At 38.8% G+C, this 23,665-nt stretch overlaps 1 protein-coding gene across 1 annotated transcript in view; it reads right to left on the bottom strand.

Moving 5' to 3' along the window:
* Positions 1-16,578, bottom strand: part of zmp:0000000896 (caspase recruitment domain-containing protein 11) — a 35,232-nt gene extending 18,654 nt beyond the window's left edge. Inside the window, exons 1-2 of the mRNA XM_057860579.1 lie at positions 16,446-16,578; positions 3,048-3,290 (exon numbers count right to left, since the gene is read on the bottom strand). Coding sequence (XP_057716562.1) covers positions 3,048-3,290; positions 16,446-16,452 — 250 coding nt within the window. The 5' untranslated portion in view covers positions 16,453-16,578. The remainder of the gene's footprint in view (positions 1-3,047; positions 3,291-16,445) is intronic.
* Positions 16,579-23,665: the final 7,087 nt, after the last annotated feature.

Genomic DNA, 23,665 nt, shown 5'->3' with positions numbered 1-23,665 from the left:
GTTAGGAAGCGGATTTGGGTTCCTCGTCCCCCCTGCATAGAGGTTAGATCTTGTGCCCGAACCCGACCCGACCCTAAATGTTAAGCATTCACGTTTCGGTGGGTCGGGTCGGGTCGCCGCGCCGGACTAATAAATTATTTTAAAAAAAAAAAAAATGCTTTCTTCTTCTCCTCCCGTTATTTCGTTGCGTGAATGCTTTTATAATTCTCATAAATATATGTAGACTATTTAAATATTGAGTAAACTTGCGTTTTTTTCCTGCCAACTGAGAATTCGTTACGAAAGACACTTTTATTTACGCACACAAAGGCAAATGTGATCCTTTTGAATCTTCTCCTCTGCGTGTCTGTAAAACCGTTTTTTTTTTTTAATCAAACTTTCCCAGTGTTATTTCATTGTGTAAATGCTTCTATAAATTTCATAAAAATATGTAGACTATTTAAATATTGAGTAAACTTGCGTTTTTTTCCTGCCAACTGAGAATTCGTTACGAAAGACACTTTTATTTACGCACACAAAGGCAAATGTAATCCTTTTGAATCTTCTCCTCTGTGTGTCTGTAAAACCGTGTTTTTTTTTTTTAAATCAAACTTTCCCAGCGTTATTTCGTTGTGTAAATGCTTCTATAAATTTCATAAAAATATGTAGACTATTTAAATATTGAGTAAACTTGCGTTTTTTGTCTGCCAACTGAGAATTTGTTAGGAAAGACACTTTTATTTATGCACACAAAGGCAAATGTGATCCTTTCGAATCTTCTCTGTGTGTCTGCAAAACCGTGTTTTTTTTATATTAGACTTTCCCAGCGTTATTTTGTTGTGTAAAGACTTTTATAACTCTTATAAAAATATGTAGACTATTTAAACAGTAAGAAAACTTGAAGAAATGAAAATAAATTGCTGCTGCTGCAGCATTTTTTTTTCTGCATCACTCGGCTCGGGCATGCAAATCTATAGTTAATTGATCTGGCCGGTCGGGCTTCAATACCAACGGGCCGTGTCGGGTTGGGCTGGAATTTTTTAGGCCCGATCTAACCTCTACGGGCTTGCTTTGAATGTAAAGTAGCTCTCTCTACAGGTAAACATGAGAATAACAATACAAATGGGGAAAGCAAATCCATTGCATCACCGGAATTGCGCAGGGAAGATTTTTGAACGTACTTATATATTTTAAAATGCGCTGAATCGATTCAGCGTGTTGCCCGCATCGAATCGAATCGTCCCTGCCCCGCATCGGGATGCATCGCCGCATCGATTATTGTTGACACCCTTAACGTTTTGTAGGAAAACCTGAGGCCGTCTGTCAGACAGTTAAACATTAAAAGAGGATGGATGCTGAAACAAGACATGATCCAAAACACAGAAGTAAATGAACTTCAGAATGGTTTCCAAAGAACAAAATACTCCTTCTGGAGTGGCCAAGTCAAAGTCCAGACTTGAACCCAATTGAGATGCTGTGGCATCACCTAAAGACAGCGATTCATGCCAGACATCCCAGGAATCTGACTGAACTATGGCAGTTTTGTAGAGAAAAATGGGCCAAGATCAGTCCCGATAGATGTGCCAGACTGATCTGCAGTTACAGGAAGTTATTGCTGCCAAAGAAAGGGCCACAAAATATTAAATGTGATGGTTCACTCACTTATTTTTCCTTCTTCTGTGATTGTTTCCACACTATCCTCATTAAAATATGAAAATGTATGTCTATAAATGTTTGGGTGGTTTAAGTTAAAGCAGACACTGTTTTTTTTTTCATCTGTGTGATTTTGACAAAGATCGGATCACATTTGATGGTGATTTTAAGCAGAAATGTGAGATATTCCAAAAGGTTCAGATACTTTTACATATCAATGTAGCTCAATACCATTATATGAAAAAAATATCCCACTACATACTCATACTACAGCTAAATGCATGTACATGATACAAAGTCTACCAAAACCAAATATTATTTTGGTAATTAAATACCGATGTTATGACCTCAGTTTGGGACCACTTGCAGTTCTCATCTTTGTCATTCGTCATTGCATTATATTCCCCTTCGTGAAAGCTTTCATCATGCTGTTTTTACCCATTCCTACCTGTTTATGTCACCGCAACACCTGTTCATGTGTGCCTAGCAGTTAACGACTCATGTATTATGCTGTTATTTTAAAGGTCTAAAATGAAAAATACTGGCTTTTCAAAGTGTCCAACACTTACCAATATGCACTTTATTTTAGTAAATAACAAAAAAACGAAAACCTAAAATGACTCCCCTAACTGCTGCAGCTGGGGAGAGCTCCGTGCCGCCCGTGGAATAAATAAATCATAAATATAGGTGGAAACGGATGACGCCATGCTAGCACTTTATAATGCTTGTTGTAAACACTTGTATATGTAAATCTGACGTTAGTAGATTGTTTCCCGCTTGGAGATGCCTATGTGGCAGTTGCTGTCATATTTTTGGGATCGAAGCACCGTTTTGCCCCGTTCCGGCGCCGAACCTCTTACCGGAACGGTGTTCCGGACCGTTCCGGCCCATTTTCACCCCTGTTTATAAATCATTTTAATTAATTAAAGTTAAAAAATTGTGACAAAATGGCGGACGAAACACTGTCACGCGACAGTAACAAAACAAAAAAAAACATACGACTGGAGACAAAATGGCGGACGAGACTCTGGCGTCGTAAAGTCGAAATCACGTAATTCCATTAAGTCGTAACACAGGGACTATCTGTATACATTTTCAGATAGATTTGTTTAATACGATAGTTGTCATTTTTTTCTGCTCCAATAATTATACTTTCATAAAATGTGACATTCAAAAACCTGTAAGCTAGTTAGCCAGACCTCTTCATGTAATGCTACATTATGTTAATTACAGCAACTTGCAACTTGCAAAGCACCCTGGACTGTAAAGCACCCTGGACTATGAACTCCAGTGTTCAAAGTGTGTGTGTGCGCGTGTATGTGTGTGTGTTTGTTGGGGGGGGGGGGGGGGGGGGCAGTATTTTATAATCCTAAAATTCTGGTATTTAAGGGGATTTTAGGTAGACTTTCTCTTACCAGCTTTGGTGATACGCAATGGGTACTGAATGGAGTTGAGCACCTCATCTTCATCCTGTTCATCAATGACCTTGCACTGGCGCAGATATGGGGTGAGTTTGGCTGGGTTGAGGATACGGGTTAGTTTATGTCGCACTCCTTCCACGCGGTCCCACAGCTCCTCACAGTACTCTTCTGACCATGAAGGACAAAGACGGTTTTCCCTCTGTGGAATTTCGCCTTCCTCTGTCCAAAGTGTGACACCTGCTTGGTCAAAATAAATAAATAAACAAACAAACAAACAAATAACCAATCATTTCAGGTTGATTGCAGTTGAGTACAATTGATAGTATTGTTGGATATTATGTATTATATGATTATGCTCGTTTCATGCACGAATTATGATTTTTTTGAAAACCTAAATGTTTTTATTACATTTATATAGGACAGGGGTCTCAAACTTGCGGCACAGGGGCCAATCGCTGCCCTATGGAAAACATTTTGTGGACCCCATTTAATTGATGAATGTAGTTTGGGGGGAAATCAGTTATTAAAATATTACTAAATAAAACACAGAATTTAAACAACGCAAATGAAAAAGTCATTAGTATTAAAAACATATACTGTATATATATATGTGTATATACAGTGGGGCAAAATATTGAAATGGTGATATATTGTGATACTTTGTATCACAAAAGGTTATTGATATTCTCCTGCCAAGAATCGAGATATTGTTTTAAAAAGGTGTCAATCACCCCCCCCCCCCCAAAAAAAATTAAAAAGAAACCAACAAGTTGCTACCAAAATCTTCCACCATAATAGTGTCTCAGTTAACTCTAAAGCTGCATTGACGGTGCTCGACGCCCAATCCATTTAGACTGCGAACGTACGTTCATTCAAAACCAGAGCATTCACAGTCATTCTTTCCGATTTTCACGGCATTTACAGGTCACTTGCTGTTCATTTTAGGGCATTTACGGGTCATTTCCTGTTGAGTTTGAGTCACTGCCTATTCATTTGGGTGATTCCCAGGTCACTCCCTGTTCTGTAACTCAAAATAAACACGAAGTGACCCATAAAATACCCCAAAATCAACAGGAAGTAACTGAAAATCAACAGGTAAATGACCTTAAATGGCCTAAAATTACCTCATTGCCTGGCGTTGGCTGCCACTGACGTCCATAGACGTTCAATCCGTTTGAAGTGGGAGGGATGGCAGCGAACCCTCCCAGTTCAAATGGATTGGACCTCTACTAGTGATAAACTCATTCCAATTCACAGCACAAGCTTGTTTTTCTGTTTATTAGTTCTTTGTAGAATATCCTAGAATGATTTCCTGAGCATTGTATCGATAATCGTTGTATCGCCATATCGTCAGATCATCGTTAGCGTTAGCTTTGTATCGCAAATTGTATCGTATCGTGAGGTACCAAGAGGTTCCCACTCCTAGTGTACATACTGCACATAAACATACAGTATATACGACAGTATATACACAAGGGGCATTCAAAAAGTAATGCACTCAAGTGCATTGCTCGTACAGGATTTTACCAATCTTGTTTATATTTGGCAAAAACATGATAGGACACATCTTTTTGCTATTGTTATATGTGTTTTTCTTATTTTCAGATTTTTAAAGCTTAAACTAGCTTCCAAAATGGCTGCCCCTCTTGACGCTCGTCAGAAACAAAGAGCTGTAATCGAATTCCTTGTTGCAGAGGGAGAAACCCCTCTGATGATTCACAACCAGCTGGAAAATGTCGACAAGGATGATACCATAGACCAGGAATGTCCAAAGTCCGGCCCGGGGGCCAAATGTGGCCCGTGGTCAAATTTCATCCGGCCCCCAGCATATGTCATAAAATCAATAAGGTCTGGCCCGCACACAGTCTTAATAAATTGGTCAGCAGTACTGCTACCAGCATATGAAGTAGCTTACATACTAAATACTGCTCCTCATTTACCCACGAGAAGGCAGCAGCACTCTAAACAACATTACCCCATGTTACACTTGACTTGCAATTTTCTAAAACAAAAAAAAACAACAACAATCAACAAAAAAAAGAAAGCTGACTGCGATGTCCGACGCTTCAAGGATAGGTGAAAATTGGACTATTTCTTCACTAAAATACGCAACAACTGTGCCTTTGCCTCATTTACAAAGAGGCAGTCACTGTTTTTAAAGAGTTCTATGTGAGGCGATATTACCAAACAAGACACGCTGACAAGTATGACAAGATTCGCAGGGAAGAATATACGCAGCAAGAAATTGAAGCAACTTGAAGCTAGTTTAATTTCACAGCAGCGGTATTTCGCTAGAGCATGAGAGTTGAAAGAGAACGCCACAAAGGCTAGTTGCGAGATTGTTAAAATTATTAATTCAAAAAAATAATAAAGCAAATGTGACACACAGAATGGCTTGCTAAAATTTGCTTAAATATATTGTTCTACGTAAAGGACGTCAGTCAAGGTCGGCCCCCCACATTTTTACCACACCAAATCTGGCCCCCTTTGCAAAAAGTTTGGACACCCCTGCCATAGACTATAGTACTGTAAAAAGATGGGTACAGCAATTTAAAAGGAGTACTGAAGAACATGAAGAGGTAGGTAAAGCCAGCATAGCCAATAAACCACGTAGTGGTCGCCCATCCACCTCTGTCAATCCTGACAACAAAATTTACTGTATGCTGATGAGTTAGTTAAAGCTTCAAAAATCTGAAAATAAGAAAAACACATATAACAATCACAAAAAGGTGTGTCCTATCATGTTTGTGCCAAACATAAACAAGATTGGTAAAATCCTGTACGAGTAATCCACTTGAGTGCATTACTTTTTGAATGCCCTTTGTATATGTATGTACTGTATATGTGTATACTGTATATATATGTAATTCTAAATAAAATAAGAATGATTAAAAATCTTAAATTTTAAACACGTTGTTATGAATAAAAAACAAGAAAAAAAAAATTCAAGTAAGTGTGGTTCGTGTGTATTTTGCTCTGGGAATTTTCTTCCTTTCTTTTTGTTTTAAAAATCTCTTGTGACCTCACATATCTTAACTCTTTGGCTGCCAATGACGGGAATAGACTTCCAATCCATTTGAACTGGGGTGGAATGATCGCTTCCAGCCCCTCCCAGTTGAAATGTATTGGGATGTCTATTGCTGTCAATACGTATTTTCAATAACAATTTCCCTCTTTTACTAACTACCACAACACATACTCAGTAATTTTGGCTGGCAGTGAATGAGTTAAGATAATGATAACTTTTGAATAGATGTCCACTGAAGTGACCACTATCCCTGATGGGGATATACTGTATTGTATAATGTGATTGAGAACAAATATACAGTAAATATAATGTTCTTCCAGTTGTGTTTATTGGTTGTGGCATGTTTTTCTTACAGTCAAATGATCTGGGTTCATATTGCGGTTATAACGTTCTTTTGTCAAGGTAGCATGTTCTCGCCATGCATACCTGTACGGTTCTTCAGTTTCCTCCATAGTCCCCAAAACATGCATGTTTTACATGAAGAATTTAAATTACCCATGAGGTGAATGTGAGTGCAAATTATTTTTTGCCTGAATGTGAACAGACCAAGGGCTCTTACCCAAAGCCACTGGCATATAACCTCGACCCTTATAAGGAGAAAAACGATGATGTTGCGATGATGTCTCAATGATGTCATGTCATTGATGGAAACATACTAAAACATTTTCTTTTAAAAGATGCTTTGATGTATAGCTTCATACTGCTTACAGCCCCTAGAACGCATACTTTCGTAATATTTTCTGATAGACCAACATATTTCCATCTAGCATCAGAGTTAATTCTCAGTTTGTTTAAATTTTCAAACAATATTCCAAACAGGAAAAAATTCGATTTGTAATGAGTTCAAAAATCCAACAGCCGTTGTCAAGTTTTAACCATTAACATGATAACATAAATCATCTGTTATTAACGCATTGGCTGCCATTGATGGTTTTACACTTCAAATCATGTGGTATTCATGTGATAGACGTCCAATCATACTCAGCCTTTTCTACAGAGTAATTCAGACTTTACTTGTGTGTTACCATTGTTAATTCGATTCACAGGATATGTGTTATGGTTGTTAGTAAACTGATAGTCCAAAGGAATTGGGTGTAAAAGTGTTAATGAATCCAATAACAGGCTAATTAATGTTATCGTGTGTGTGACATTCATGGTGACTAATTGATTTGCTTAATGTTTGTAGACTGTGGAAGGAAAATGAAGCACCGGTGAAATAAATAAATAAATAAAAAAATAAAACTGCAGAGCGAAAACATACAAGTACCATACAGGATGGATGGCGCCGAGATCCAAACCTCAGAACTGTACGGCAGACTCATGCTCTAATATACAGTAGGGGTGAGACAATATCGAAAATGTGATATACCACGATACTTTGTAGCCCAAAAAGTTATCGATATGCTCCCACCGTTTTGAGAAGGTGTGACGAAAAAAAAAAAAAAAAAAAACAGGACAAACAGGTTGCTACCAGAATTTTCCATTAGAATAGTGTCTACGTTAGCTCACTGGCTGCCACCGATGGCGCTGGACATCCAGTTCATTTCGACTGGATTGGACGTCTAGCGTCATCAATGGCACTGAAACCACAGCATTTGCAGCCAGTCTTTTGGGTGTTTACATGTGCCTTCCTGCTACTTTTAGGGCATTTACAGGTTACTTCCTGTTGATTTTGAGTAACTTTGTACTTATCTGGGTACATTCTTGAGTCACTTCCATTTCCGTAGCATAAAATCAACAAGAATTGACCTGTAAATACCCTAAAATCAACAGGAAGTGACCAAAAATGAACAGGAAATAACGTGAAATGCCCCAAAATAATACATTGCCTGGCATTGTCTGTTCATTCACTGCTACCCTCCCAGTTCAAATGGATTGCACGTCTAGTGGTGATAAACTCATTCCAACTGACAGAAGAAGGATGAAAATAGCTTGTTTTTCTGTTTATTAGTTGTTTTGTAGACTATCCTAGAATGATTTCCTGACCAATGTATCGTAAATCGTTTCATCGTCATATCGTGAAATCATCGTTATCATGAGCCTTTTGTATCGCAAATCGTATCGTATCGTGAGGTACCCTGAGCAAGGGCATATGTTTGCATAAGGACAGTAGGGACATAACACCACCAACTTTTCAGGATGCTCAAATTGTCCCCGCCAACTGTTAAGCAACCTTAGTTGCATGATATAATGAGTTCAGTTAAGTAGGTAATATAGAGTGTCTTCCCATATGTTGTAGGGATAGAATTGACCCTACCATTATTAAGTGAATTACAGAACTTTATGTTCAGACTTGTGCATTGACCCCTTTTCACTTACGGAATGTGCCAGTCCATTTTTCCCCTCAAATGCACGTTTGATTGGCTGATGACTTGACCTCCCACCCCGCCACACACACATTCACCCCCGAGAGAAATACAACATGCCAGCTCCTCCACCCCCTTCGAAGACGAGGGATATTAGAGGTTTTTTCCGCGAGCAGCAGCCACTGTAAGTAATGTAAAAACGTCAGTGTTGTGTAGGTTGGGAACACACCACTAGTTTTGCTACCGAAAGTCCGACCTGCATCAGGTTTGCATAAGATTAATCTGTGGGAATTTCTCGAACCGGAGGAGGAGGCTGCTTTGAGAGAAATATCCGCCTGGATGTTTTCTATTGTTAACGTTAATTAAACTGTAAAAAATGTAGTGAACCAAGGTTTACCCCCTTCTCCCCAGCTTTCATTTTTATTTTATTTATGTGGTCTTAAAGCAGTCCAAAGTAGCATTTTTTGTTGAGTTTGGCTGTGCTTGTTGACAAAAGCAGTAGTGTTTTACTTGAAGGAAGGCTCCATTTTTATCTGTTTTTGGTATTCTTTGCCTGTTTTTTTTGTTATATTTAATTTATTTAGACAGACAATTTTTAATGGTATTTTTTTTGCATTCCTGGATACTTAAGAGGTGATTAACAAGTTTGTATTTTTTGTTTATGTTAATATGATTTATGTTCAGATAACGCATTTTAAATTTGCAAAGAAAATCCAGACATTTATTCTGGACGTTTTCAAAATGTTTCTTTAGTAGTTTTTGAAAACAAAGGTTTGAATCAAACGGTGTATCACCTGAACCAATACATAATTACTGCAAAAATCCACCTCCTCAAAACTGGAAAAAAAAAAAAAAAAACTTGAATTCCCTTGTTTTCAGTGTAAATCTACAAAAAAAAAAATGCCAGTGCTTCAAGTAAATTTTACTCAGATTCTTGAAATCTTGAAATAAGAAAAATGCGAGCTGAAAATAAGCTTAACAGATTTAAGCAAAAAGTTTGTATATTTAATCCTAAAAAAAGCCTTGTTTGTCAGAAATGTTCTTAATTCAAGAATAGAGGTTGTTAAAAACATTATTTGAAAACAGTTTTTCTTGACTTACGTGAAAAATGACGTATGGGCTTAATCAGAACAAATAGTAATATTCACTGAAAGTAAGTGGAAAAATCTGATGCATTAATCTGTCAACTAGCCTTTAACACTCAAAACAAGATGGAGAAAATTATTTGACAAGATTTAAGAAAAATGTCAGATTAAGACTTTATACTGTAAATTTGCAGTGTGAAGGTTGTACAGTATTAAACAATACAGATATATTTTGCATTACTCTTTTAGCCTATTCAGGGGTTGCGTTAACCGAATATTTTCCGTCGTTGACCGGTTTTTTAAAACGGTGACGGAAAAAAGTCCATCCGTCATTTTGACAGGCTGCAATTCACACCCCAGACCACAGGGTGGCGAGTGAGCATATTGATTAGCTATTGTCTCTCTTGATGCATGATGTCGTTGGCCTTACTCGGAAAAATGTCAAGGCAACTGAGCGTCCGAACTAAGGCTACGTTCATACTACAGGTCTTAATGCACGAATCCGATTTTTTCGTGTTTTTCCGACTCGAGTGAAGCATTAACTTGACTGTCTGAACGTGACAAGTCGCATAGAATGGGACCATTTCAAATCCGATCTGGGTCACTTTCGTATGTGGTCTAAATCCGATCTGGGCCACATTTTTCCAGACTGTCGCGGCGGTCTGTACTGTCCACTCCCGCAAATCGGATTTAATGCAGCAATTACGTCATCAAAAAGCGAGTGACGGTACGGTAGCGATGCAGCTGTGCGTTATTAGCGTCTAGCTTGCCTTGAACACAGCTTTTTAGGAAGTGTTTTCTCTCTGCTCCATATAATCAAATTTCAACATTGCTTACACGGCCGAGAGTCTGGGCAAACTGCCCGTATGTGTGTGTGACATGCACGAACAGTGCGTGCATGCTATCGATCCATATACTTTGAATATAAGCCTAGACGGGGATTATATATGGCTGTTATTTGTGTCCTCTTTTTAACAGCAACAAGCCTATGGCTACGTTCATACTACAGGTCTTAATGCACGAATCCGATTTTTTGTCATATCTGTTTTTTTGGCGTGCCCGTTCAGACTGCCTTTGTCCATTGAGACCATTCAAGTATTATGCATGCGCACTAATTCGCAGTCCGACATGCGCTGAGCAAGACGACCCGCATGCGCAGAAGCATCAAAACGAATGACACACATGTCATCCGTCATTCCAGGGATATCATATCTTGCTTATTAAAAAGAGGACACAAATAACAGGCATAAATAATCCCTGTACAGGTTTATATTCAAAGTATATGGATCGATAGCATGCACGCACTGTTCGTGCATGTCACACACACATACGAGCAGTTTGCCCCGACTCTCGGCCGTGTAAGCAATGTTAGAATATTGCTTATATGGAGCAGAGAGAAAACCTATCATTCTCAGGTTTATCCTCAAACCCTTTTTTTTTTTTTTTTTTTTTCTTTAATGACTTGTCAAGTCCGACCCTTCCTAAAAAGCTGTGTTCAAGGCAAGGTAGGCGCTAATAACGCACAGCTGCTTGATGTGTGATGGCGCGGTGTGGATTCTCTGTTAAGCTTGTTCGGACAGAATATTAATTAAAGATGAATGAAAACTAAATACTATTGAATATGTCATTATTAACATTTTGAAAATGTAAGTGACGGGTAAAAATAGATTATGACCGGATTTTTATGACCCTGTCAGTCAAAATGACAGACAACGAAAAAGTCTAACGCAACCTCTGAGCCTATTAATTAATTAGGTTAATTTTGGTGAGAAATGTAGCCCTGACCGCCGTTCACCCAATCTGTTTGGTTTTATTAAAGTCCCGTCCCCAGCAAAAAGTGTACATGCAGGTTATGCTGTTATATCGTCCCTACCAATATTGAGACCAAACTTACATCCTTGGAGATTCCCAACCTACTATACAGTATACACTTAAGGCAACACATAAGGTCTACAGAGGAGTGAAACTATGTGTCATCAGGATTGATCATGAAGATTAACAAGACTGGCAGAAAGGTGTAGGGTAAATTTGAGTGTGTTCCTTGAGTTGAAACAACTGCTTAGCACAGTCTGCATTATCAAACTGTTAGAGCAAAGAGGGGCACTTTCAGAGTGAGTCACAACACTAATGACTCATTTGATAAAGTCATACACTTGTATCCACATCCTTGCACTGCTCAATTAGTTTATTGCTTAATTAGTAGCACGTTGATGCACAGTTTCTTTTTTTTCAGTTCTCAAATTGTATGACTGAAGGCTTTTAGCCAGTGGTGATTCTTAATTCATATCTAGAATTTTGACATATCACATTTGTCTCATGCATTTCTTTTTATTGAAACGATGATCAATGTATATTTTTGAGGGACTACAAAACATTAGACTTTGGGTCTGACTGAAAGTATTTTCTTGGAATTAAAAAAAGGATGTAGGTGGGATAAAAGAGAAAATCTACCTTAACCAAATTCATTATAATCAATTCAATCAATATTTAGTATTAGTGTACTGTAAAACTCTACAGTACAATTATAGATTCATTAAACAACAATTTTGCTCAATAATGACACTTAAATGTACATGAGTTTTCATGACGTATTCTTAGAAAACGTAAGACATTCATCAATGTCACATTCTCTTAAAAGAGTGGCTTAAGAATGTTAGCGGATGACGCCCAATGTTTGTACTACAACTAAATTCCAGACAAAATAAGTTTGTTTTTGTCTGACTCCACTGTCATTTACGATTTTGTTTCCAAAGATACAAGATGTCTCTTTAAACTTTAAATCTTTATACTGCTCTCATTATGCATTATATTTCAAAATTACTAAAGCTGGAATGTCCAGAACACTGATTACCTGTGATCTTGTATAAGAACTTTGAATAATACCTTGTGTTGAATTTTGCTATACAAATTAACTTGCCTTGTCTTACATGTACAGTGTATCACAAAGTCAGCACACCCCTCGCATTTCTGCAGATATTTTCAGTATATCTTTTCATGGGACAACACTGACAAAATGACACTTTGACACAATGAAAAGTAGTCTGTCCGCAGCTTATATAATAGAGTGAATTTATTTTCCCCTCAAAATAACTCAAACCCCTGGCAACAAAAGTGAGTACACCCCTTTGAAAAAATGTACATCCCTAAAGGTCCAAATTGATTACTGCTTGTCATTTTCCCTCCAAAAGGTTATGTGACTCGTTAAAGGAGTGCTGTCAGCGTTGCTGCAGAGATTGAAGAGTTGGGGGGTTAGCCCGTTAGTGCTCAGCCCATATGCCGCACTCTACATCAAATTGGTGTGCATGGCTGTCACCCCAGCCTCTTCTGAAGACGGTACACAAGAAAGCTCGCAAACAGTTTGCTGAAGACATGTCAACAAAGCACATGGATTACTGGAACCATGTCCTATGGTCTGATGAGACGGGCGGGCTTTCTTGTGTACCGTCTTCAGAAGAGGCTTCCTCCTGGGGTGACAGCCATACAGACCAATTTGATGTAATGTGCGGCTTATAGTCTGAGCACTAACAGGCTGACCCCCCACCTCTTCAATCTCTGCAGCAATGCTGACAGCACTCCTGTAACGAGTCACATGACATTTCTGAGGGAAAATGACAAGCAGTACTCAATTTGAACATTTAGGGATGTGTGTTTTTTCAAAGGGGTGTACTCACTTTTGTTGCCAGGGGTTTAGATATTAATGGCTATATTTTGAGTTATTTTGAGGAGAAAATAAATTAACTCTATTATATAAGCTGTACACAGACTACTTTTCATTGTGTCAAAGTGTCATTTTGTCAGTGTCGTCCCGTGAAAAGACATACTTAAATATCTGCAGAAATGCGAGGGGTGTACTCACTTTTGTAATACACTGTAACTCTTTCACTGACATTGATGATGAAGACGTCCAATTATGTGGCTCTTTTCATCCTTCTGCTATGAATTTAAATGAGTTTATCACTACAGTGGTACCTCTACATACGATCGCTTCGACACACGAACTTTTCGACATCCGACGTAAAATTTGACTCGCCATTTGTTTCTACATCCGACGACATGCTCGAAATACGACGACAATGGCAGCACCGCAGACGAATGCACGGCGGATTTTCTTGTGTGGCAAATCAACACTGGTTTCAGAAAAGGTTGGTACAGGTGGTGAAACAAGGAAAAAGTTGACGCTTACCTTCTAAATGAAGATGCAAATGACAGAAAAATATGAGCGTAGGGTGGGCATCCGTGAAATGGCTCAACAATAGACCCTACCCACCGAGGTCACAAAATCACGTGCTCGCTGTATGGTTCCGCCCACTTGTCCGTCATTTTGTGTCTGTATTATCAATGGTCTCAATTGATCGAGCAATTTATATTGCATTTCATGGAAGACCCGGTGCTTTCGGATGCCATAAACTCACTTGCATAAAAGGCGTTATGTGGAAAAGCTTCAGTTTATCCATTCGCCAGATCCATATTTGATGCCTAAATCGATGTTTTTCGACCCGCTGTCTCCGCCGTATTTGCCTGACATCTGCTAGCTACCCTGAACTGTACAACTATCTTGTCCACACAAAATCAGCCTATTCTCACGAAAGTTTGAAAAACTTTAACAGCTTGGAGGCTTATAAATACTTCGTTGCTGGTTGGGTGAAACAGGTCCTCGTCCACGAAAATTCGGCAGGAATCTATCTTGTGCTTGGAAAGGTGAGTTACGAAATTTTCAATTCAAAATCTTTTGTTATTGCCAACATCCACTGTCAAGTCTAATGTATTTCATGTCGTTTGTCAATGGAGTTAGGGCTTTTAATGTTTATATGGTTTAGCGATAGCACTCTCACTACATACATACGTGTATGTTGTTGGCGATTAGCCTAGCAATGATCTTAATTGTGGTTGTCAGCCCAAAACCCTCTAAATATATATTAAATGCATCTTACCAGATATAAAATGACTACTACATAATCTGTGGTAATCGTTTGGAGCCCAGTTTTCTCGTCGAATTGCAGCAGCCATCTCGCTCTCTTCTCTCCGGGTCTCTCGGAATCCGGTAGAACTTCAAGTCTCTCCGTCTTCTCCGTCTATCTTCTCTGTTATTGCAACCGACCGCCACACACGCCTTCACCATTTTGATTATTAATGTTAACGAGCAGAAAAACACGTCGTAAATAGGAGGAATGTACGTAGCCGTAACAGGGAAACATGATGTGTTGACGGACAAGTGGGCGGCACCAGTCAGGAGGAAGGAGTTGTGACGTCACGTGGGTAGGGTCTATACATCTCTACAGTCCTCCTCCGACCATCGTTCGCCAGTCTTTATAAGTTAAGCTGACAATTCTTATTGTGGTAACATCTCCAGAGAAATCGCCAACTTCGCCATGTTTTTATCATATATTTCACAACTTATTCAAAACAAAAACACTTTCTGTCTGCCGCAATTGACGGTGTTCTCAAGAAAACATTCAAAGTGAAAGTGAAACTCAAGCTCACCGGTCTGTCTCTGGCACGTCAGCCCCGCGGTGCGTTCAGGGTCAGCAAAAAACGTCCGCCACATTAGAACCCGATTCGTTACATTAATACAGGAATTATTATTATTATTATTATTATTATTATTCCGATTTTGATTTATAATTTATTTGTTTTGCTATGTGTAATTGCCATTTGTAATAGTACCCGCAGTATTTTTTAAGGATTTAGTGAAGGTTTTTGGGCTGTGGAACGAATTAATGGAATTATAATGTATTCCTATGGGAAAATCCTGCTCGACATACGACCATTTCGACTTACAAACAAGGTCCTGGAACGGATTAACTTCGTATGTAGAGGTACCACTGTACTATTGTAGTCAATAGCAGCCAATAAGTGAATAATTGACCAAGCAATTGATTGCAGAAATATTTTACATTATGTTTGGGTTATTTAATGTTAAAAATAAGTCAATTAGAAGGCCTGCTGTGACTCATTGTTAGGAGTTGTTAGGAGATAAAGTTGTCGTGTTTGGCTGATTCAAAAGCTAAAATGGGAGCCAGCAGGCATGCTTGGACTCGCTGTGGAATCTAACAACAACAACTAATAAACAGTCCAGAGAGATACTGTACAACTAGTGTAATTATCTCCACACGCCTTCATTGTAATACTGACAGTAATATACACACATTAAGTGATTATGCGCATGCAAAAAAGAAGTAAGTATTGCATAATTTCAATATACTGTAGTGAGCAAATTAAAGCCATCATCTTGTATGACTTGGGAGACGAATGAACAAAAAACATATGCGAATCAGTAAAAATCAGCATGGAAAAATGTTTAGTCGCTTGAATCATTGTCTGTAAATATAACAAGGCCGGTTGGTTTAGATTATAACTATAAAACCGTGAGCGACTTGTTTTGCGCTATAGTTTTAGTCAACGGTATTACTCATTCATTAACATGAGAAAGAATGAGTGTTCACATTTTGTCGTGTCTTTTTTTTTTGCGCATGATTAATGTCTCAACTTCTCATTTTTCTTATAAAAACATGTTTTTGAGTGAGTTAGAGTAGCCAAGTGTCATTGGAAAATGAAATTTTTTAATTACTATACCGCCATTTCAATAAATTTTGTATTACTTTCAAAGATTGTTTTTTTAAATTATGATTAAAGAGGATACGTGTTCATGAAGCATTGTTTTTGTAAGTTTATTATTGAGTCAAGAAAAAAAATGTCTATAAACTAACTTTGTTTTGTTTTTTTTAAATAAAATTCAAGTGAAAATTAAGCGTCACAATACTTAAGTAGTTTTTGTGCCAACATCTGCATTAAACATTCTCATACAATGACAGTGTTTAGGTGAAGTTTGGCATTAATTGAGACTTTTTGTGCATTTAAACCGATGATATACAAATGTAAACCTCTAGAAATCGATAAGTGTTGAGAAAACCGGCAAAAAAGAAAGAAAAAAAAAACCACAAAAAAAGTGCTTCTTTCTAGAAAAAGGACTCACCGCTCATGTCTCCTAGCGTTTTATTGAGCTCCTGACTCCAGACTGCACTGTGAGTTTATTGCATTCAAATCCCATTCCTGTCCGGAGGTGAGTCAGGGGAGACACAAAACACATGACAGGGTAAATGTTCGAGCGTCCCAAATGAGTCATGAGCGAAAGAGTTATCGTGTTCACGCCTGACATTTAATGCCAATAGGTGGTGCTGTTTACCAACATGTTCAAGTTCTCAATCAATCAAGAGCTCAACCGCAGTCTCACACTGTTTCTGTTTGACTCTCCACGGAGCATGAAGAAGGAACAAGCCTATTTTGCCAAATTTTAAAAGTACAATTATCTGTTATCAGATATAGGGCGCAAAAGTCAAGTACAGGTACTTGAAAAATCTGATCGTTTGTTGCTTCCCACCTCAAAAAGCACTCTAATGTGCAACTAATTATTATAAACTAATTGAGCAGTACAAGGTCAACTAAACAAGGGTATGATTTAAATGAATAAATAAATAAAGAAAAGCATAATCCCTACATTTTTCCTGAAGTGCCCCTTAACTCACCTATTCTTTGCAGTTACGTTACTTCAAGCAGTTTTAAAAACCCAAGAACACGTTTCCATCATTTGTCATGCCAAATTCAGCAAAACACAATGACTCTCAGTTTAATTAGACTTATATGCTACCGCTAGCACTAATAGAATAAAATAGAATGGAAAGCATTTATTGTATTTGTACAGAGTATAATGACATTTAAATTAGAGATGTCCCGATCGATCAGCATCCCGATCGATCGAGTCCGATCATGTCATTTTCAAAGTATCGGAGTCGGCAAAAAAATATCGGCCATGCCTTTTAAAAAAAAAAATATATATAAATATATATATTTTTTAATTAAATCGTTTTCTTATTGTATTTAATGTTACAGACATAATATGTTACACTCATCCAGAGTCATTAATTTAGGCTTTAGGTAGGGTTATCAAAAATATCCCAATAACGGCAGCAATCACTTTATTAAACAATGTGTCACGTTAAAATATTTACTGCTATTAATATATGCGCTGCACGCCCCTCTCACTCATTGTCACGCTCAATCTGTGATGTCGCCGTTTTACCTATATAGAGAGATAAAAGGCAGTGCAGAATGAGAAGAGTGAATTTTGGCAGCCTTTAGAGCCTTCCTTCAAATGGCTAATACCTTGCAATCCTTCTCCCTATGATTAGAATTTTCATGGGGAGCAATGTGTGGAAACAAGGTGGCAATAGATCTTTAGCTAAACACCTTAAGTTATTTCCCAAAGCAGAGAAAATATATCCATTGGTAGCACGACGCACAGTCATGGTTTTACTTCCCATCATGGTTCCACTTCCCATCATGCATTGGGGCATGACTGCAGTATCATTTACTGAAAGCTCAACAAATACACTAGATGGCAATATTTAGTCACAATAAACAGTCTTTCTATCCGTGGATCCCTCTCACAGAAAGAATGTTAATAATGTAAATGCAATCTTGAGGATTTATTGTCATAATAAACAAATACAGTACTTATGTACTGTATGTTGAATGTATACATTCGTCCGAGTTTTATTCATTTTTTTCTTAATGCATTGCCAAAATGTATATGATCGTGAAAAATTATCGGGAATGATTGGAATTGAATCGGGAGCAAAAAAAAGCAATCAGATCGGGAAATATCGGGATCGGCAGATACTCAAACTAAAACGATCGGGATCGGATCGGGAGCAAAAAAACATGATCGGAACAATCCTGATTTAAATCTCATCTTGATTTAAGTAATAGACAATTCTACAAACCCAGGAGTTCTATTTGACTCAGACTTATCATTTAAAGCTCATATTTAACACACCTGCAGAACAGCCTTTTTTCACCTGCGCAACATAGCCAAAATTAGAAATATTTTGTCTAAAAACGATGCAAAAAAAATTAATTCACACATTTGTTACATCTAGATTAGATTACTGTAACTCCCTACTTGCAGCTTGTCCTAAAGGTTCTCTAAAAGGTCTTCAGCTAGTCCAGAATGCAGCAGCAACAGGAACTAATAGAAGAGAGCACATCACCCCTGTGCTCCAGGCCCTTCAATGGCTTCCAGTCGAGTTTAGAATTAAATTTAAAATCCTCCTTCTTACATTTAAGACCATTTGTGGTTTTGGGCCATCTTATCTCACCGATGCTCTGGTTCCATTCCGCCCCAACAGAACACTCCGTTCTCAGAATGCAGGTCTACTGGTAGTTCCCAGGGTTTCTAAAAGTACAGTAGGCGCTAGAGCCTTTAGCTACCAAGCTCCTGCCTTATGGAATCAGCTTCCAACTTGTATTAAAGAAGCCGACACAGTCTGTACATTTAAGATTAGACTGAAAACGTTCCTATTCGACAAAGCTTATGGTCAGGCTAGTTGAAATCGGACTAGACTCACAGTTCAGTCTAAGTTGCACTAGAAGCTATAATGCTGGGGGAAGTACAGCCACTGAGTCCTATCTCCTTTTTCTCACTCTACCTACCACTTGTCTTACTTACCTTACTTACCTTTTGTCTTACTTTCTCTTTTCTAATTTTAATATCTAGTTGACTAGTCTCTTCATCACTAGTCACCTGGTGTCCCCTTTCACCTCTCCCCTCTGGGGAGGGGCTATTTTTCAGCTGCAGCCTCCTGACTATCCGGACCCCTGGCTGGCTGGACGTCCTCGTTTCTTATCACAATAATGATTGTCACTTTAACTTATAAAGACTGGCGAACGGAGGTCGGAGATCATAGACATTCTACGGCCGTATTGTTGAGCCAGGTCGCGGATGCGCACCGCACACTCATATTTTTCCATCATTTCCATCTTCATCTCAATGGTAAGTGTCACTTTTTTCTTTTTTTCACCACCTGCACTAATCTTCTTGGAACCTGTGTTGATTTCTCTCACATGAAAATCCGCCATGCGTCTGTTGCAGCGCTGTCATGTCGTCGTATTTCGAGCATGTCGTCGGATGTAGATACAAATGGCGAGTCAATTTTACGTCGGATGTCGTAAAGATCGTGTGTCGAAGCAATCGTATGTCGAGGTACCATTGTATAGTCGTGAATACACTCCAATGTGCAACACAGTAATCACAGAAATTCTTTATTGTGCACTGAACCCCTATTTTTCGTGAGGAGTTACGGACACACCCTTAATAAGTGAAAATCTGCATATTCAGAGACCATAAAGATATATACTTATACATAACTTACTCAAACTCACTCAAACATGTCAAAGAACACTTTTCAACCACATAGTGAATGAATGATTTGACAACATACAAAAAAAGTACATGCATGCATAAGTCAATCATATCAATAAATGACTACAAAATGCACCGGCAACATAGCTCTGTTTTCCCAAACAAATGTATTTGATTTATGTGTATGCATTTCTGCCATAAGATCTCAGATTTTAAGGTCAGCTTTTTGCAGCCCGGATGGCATTGCAGATGAGTTGAGAAACGGTTCCAAATCGCCTCATCTGGAAGAATAAAAATTGAACACAAAGAAAGATACGTATAGAAATGAATGACACTAACCACTGTGGAGGAAACAAAGCTACTTGAATAAACTGTTGTTGTATTAGTGGGTGGAATTTGAAGTGTGTAGTGTGTAATGTGTAAGAAAAGTCTTCAAGAGCTGGCAGGAATTACGAGTGTCCCGAGAGAAGAATGTTTCTCATTCTTGGCAAAGGGACTAAGCTGGTAGGCCACCCTTAGTTTTTCAACTTAAAATGCTCTTTGCGGTCTCTGTGCTGATGCTGAGATTGCAAGATTAAAACAGGATACCGTACTTACAAACCCACATCGACACTCAATCAGTCTGTGGCGAGCTGGTTCTAGGAATAAGCTGATGCTTCATTTCAAAAGTAGGAGAAAGTTTACAAATCTGTGTTGGCTTCTCTTTGTTTTTTGCCTGCTTGAGTGAGTACATCACACAGATAAACCTATATCCACACTTGTGTGCTTTTCTACTTTAAAGGAAGTTAACCTTCAATTTTTTTGGTGGACTATTTATTATTTTCACTCAGACCAATGCGTCCTTTGACACCCCGATGTGAGGAGGGGCCGCCACATTGGTAGAGCATTCCTGTTGTCTCTAAGGTGACAGCAACACAGAGGCACTATTGACAGCAGCTCTGGACCCCACAGTCTTCTCACACTGGAATGTCATTATAACAGCTCGCTCACATAGAAATAGCTCTTGCAGAGTCCCCCCAACGGCTTTTTATGTGTTATACTGTATCTAGTTGCCCGCTCCTCTTGCCAATTTTCAGTATGAGCTGAAACCTCTTAACCACAAAAATGTAAAACAATAATGCTAATAGCATCTTTAGATATTTTGTGCAAAATTATTACGTTGTGAAGACCTTGAAAACATTCTCTTACTGTTTGAGGCAATGACTCTCAGTGGCATGAGGTCCACTAGTGAGTGATATGCAGTCTCACTCCAATAGCACTTAATTGAATATTTCAACTCTGCATAATCTTAATGTTCAATTGTATTTAATTTAACCCCTATATGCACAAATTATGACTACTTTAAAATCCTTATAGCAGGGGTTCCCAACCTATTCCACTAAGGCACACTGTGGGTGCAGGATTTCATTCTTACCAAACAAGATGACAACACTTTTTCCCCAATCTGGTGTTTTACAAGTGCAATCAGTTGATTGCAGTCAGGTGTGGCTTGTTTTAGCAGAAGCCTTATTGGTTCAACTGTCTCTGCTGGATCGGCTGGAACAAAAACCAGGACCCACAGTGTGCCTTGAGGACTGGGTTGAAAACCCCTGCCTTATAGAGCACTCATATTTGCCGTTTAATCCGGTTTTGATCTGGAGTGGCGAATGAATATTCGTCACTTGACTGATAAAAGATTGAAGGTCTCAAGTGTCAACTTTTGAATAGGTCTCCACTGTATTGATCCCTGAAAGGGTTAAAGTACAATACATTTGCATTAATCTTTACTTTTTCAGACTACTGCAATACATTTTTGGTCATTATGGTGGAACTCTTTTTTTCTGTGGTGTATTTGGTGTAAAAACAAATGAACTAATAAATACACTGATAACAACAGTTCTAAACTGCTTTTACATGAGAGCAACCATTAAACTTGAACTCTGAGAAGGTTTTACAGACTGATACCAATCAAAATGCTTTCAAAAGTTCTTTTAATATGGAACTGGCAATATAACTGTAAATACTGTATTATGCGTGTTATTAAGTATTTGTTGTTGACACTGCTGTACACTACATGCATTCCTGATATATAGATAGTATATATTTTTTTATTTGTACAGTGCCTTGCAAAAGTATTCGGCCCCCTTGAATCTTGCAACCTTTCACCACATTTCAGGCTTCAAACATAAAGATATGAAATTTAATTTTTTTGTCAAGAATCAACAACAAGTGGGACACAATCGTGAAGTGGAACAACATTTATTGGATAATTTAAACTTTTTTAACAAATAAAAAACTGAAAAGTGGGGCGTGCAATATTATTCGGCCCCTTTACTTTCAGTGCAGCAAACTCACTCCAGAAGTTCAGTGAGGATCTCTGAATGATCCAATGTTGTCCTAAATGACCGATGAAGGAATTTAGTCCTCCCAGCCCAAACCCCACGGGGAGGCCGGCAACAGAACGGAAATGTGCTCCGCCGCTCGACGCCCCCGAAGAGCCAGGCCAGGAGGAAGCCAAACTCCGCGCGTTCCTGTGTTAACCCTTTGCACACTGACTCCATGTTTCAAAAGCTTGAAGAACACTCGCCGAAAACAGGTTGACAATTTATTTGTCGACAATGGTAAAAAACAAGGCAAAAACAGACGACGGAGGGACAATTCTGGATCCAAAACAAGGCTACATGTTTCCGAGCAGAAGAAATCTGTCTTATCTCAGTGTCCAGTCTTTTTGAAGTCTTTGCTGACGCGGGTCTTGTCGAAGGCGTTTCTGGGCGTTGCTTTTGGGCCGCCCCCGCTGTGGCCGGTTTTGGGCGGCTTAGGTTCGTGCGCGGATTGGGATGCCCGCTATCAACTTTGCTGCCCAGGCTGGTTGTACTTGTTTTAGGACAAAGCGCTTTGTCCTTGGAGTTTGCTGGGAGAGCAGATTACCCGAGTTGGTGCGTCACTCTTGTGATAAGACGGCATTGCGTATCTCTTCTATTTCTTCTCACTAAACTATGGTGTGCTATTTATTTTATATTAGTAGTGTAGTCCTACCGTAAATATGAAAATGATACTATTTCCTGATTAATTATATTACGTGTGTTAGACTAATGCAAACAGTTAGACGGTGCCTACAAAAACCTGTACCATATGTATGTATTAGACTATATATGTGTTAGACTAATGCAGACAATTATATGGTGTGTGCGATGACGATATCGTTTCTCCTTCACCGATGATGTTTAAATAGAATCCACCTGTGTGTAATCAAGTCTCCGTATAAATGCACCTGCTCTGTGATAGTCTCAGGGTTCTGTTTAAAGTGCAGAGAGCATTATGAAAACCAAGGAACACACCAGGCAGGTCCGAGATACTGTTGTGGAGAAGTTTAAAGCTGGATTTGGATACAAAAAGATTTCCCAAGCTTTAAACATCTCAAGGAGCACTGTGCAAGCCATCATATTGAAATGGAAGGAGCATCAGACCACTGCAAATCTACCAAGACCCGGCCGTCCTTCCAAACTTTCTTCTCAAACAAGGAGAAAACTGATCAGAGATGCAGCCAAGAGGCCCATGATCACTCTGGATGAACTGCAGAGATCTACAGCTGAGGTGGGAGAGTCTGTCCATAGGACAACAATCAGTCGTACACTGCACAAATCTGGCCTTTATGGAAGAATGGCAAGAAGAAAGCCATTTCTCAAAGATATCCATAAAAAGTCTCGTTTAAAGTTTGCCACAAGCCATCTGGGAGACACACCAAACATGTGGAAGAAGGTGCTCTGGTCAGATGAAACCAAAATTGAACTTTTTGGCCACAATGCAAAACGATATGTTTGGCGTAAAAGCAACACAGCTCATCACCCTGAACACACCATCCCCACTGTCAAACATGGTGGTGGCAGCATCATGGTTTGGGCCTGCTTTTCTTCAGCATGGGCAGGGAAGATGGTTAAAATTGACGGGAAGATGGATGCAGCCAAATACAGGAACATTCTGGAAGAAAACCTGTTGGTATCTGCACAAGACCTGAG

Source organism: Corythoichthys intestinalis, chromosome 16 (genome assembly GCF_030265065.1).
Source record: "Corythoichthys intestinalis isolate RoL2023-P3 chromosome 16, ASM3026506v1, whole genome shotgun sequence".
NCBI lineage: Eukaryota > Metazoa > Chordata > Actinopteri > Syngnathiformes > Syngnathidae > Corythoichthys > Corythoichthys intestinalis.
This window is presented reverse-complemented; position numbering and strand designations above follow the sequence as displayed.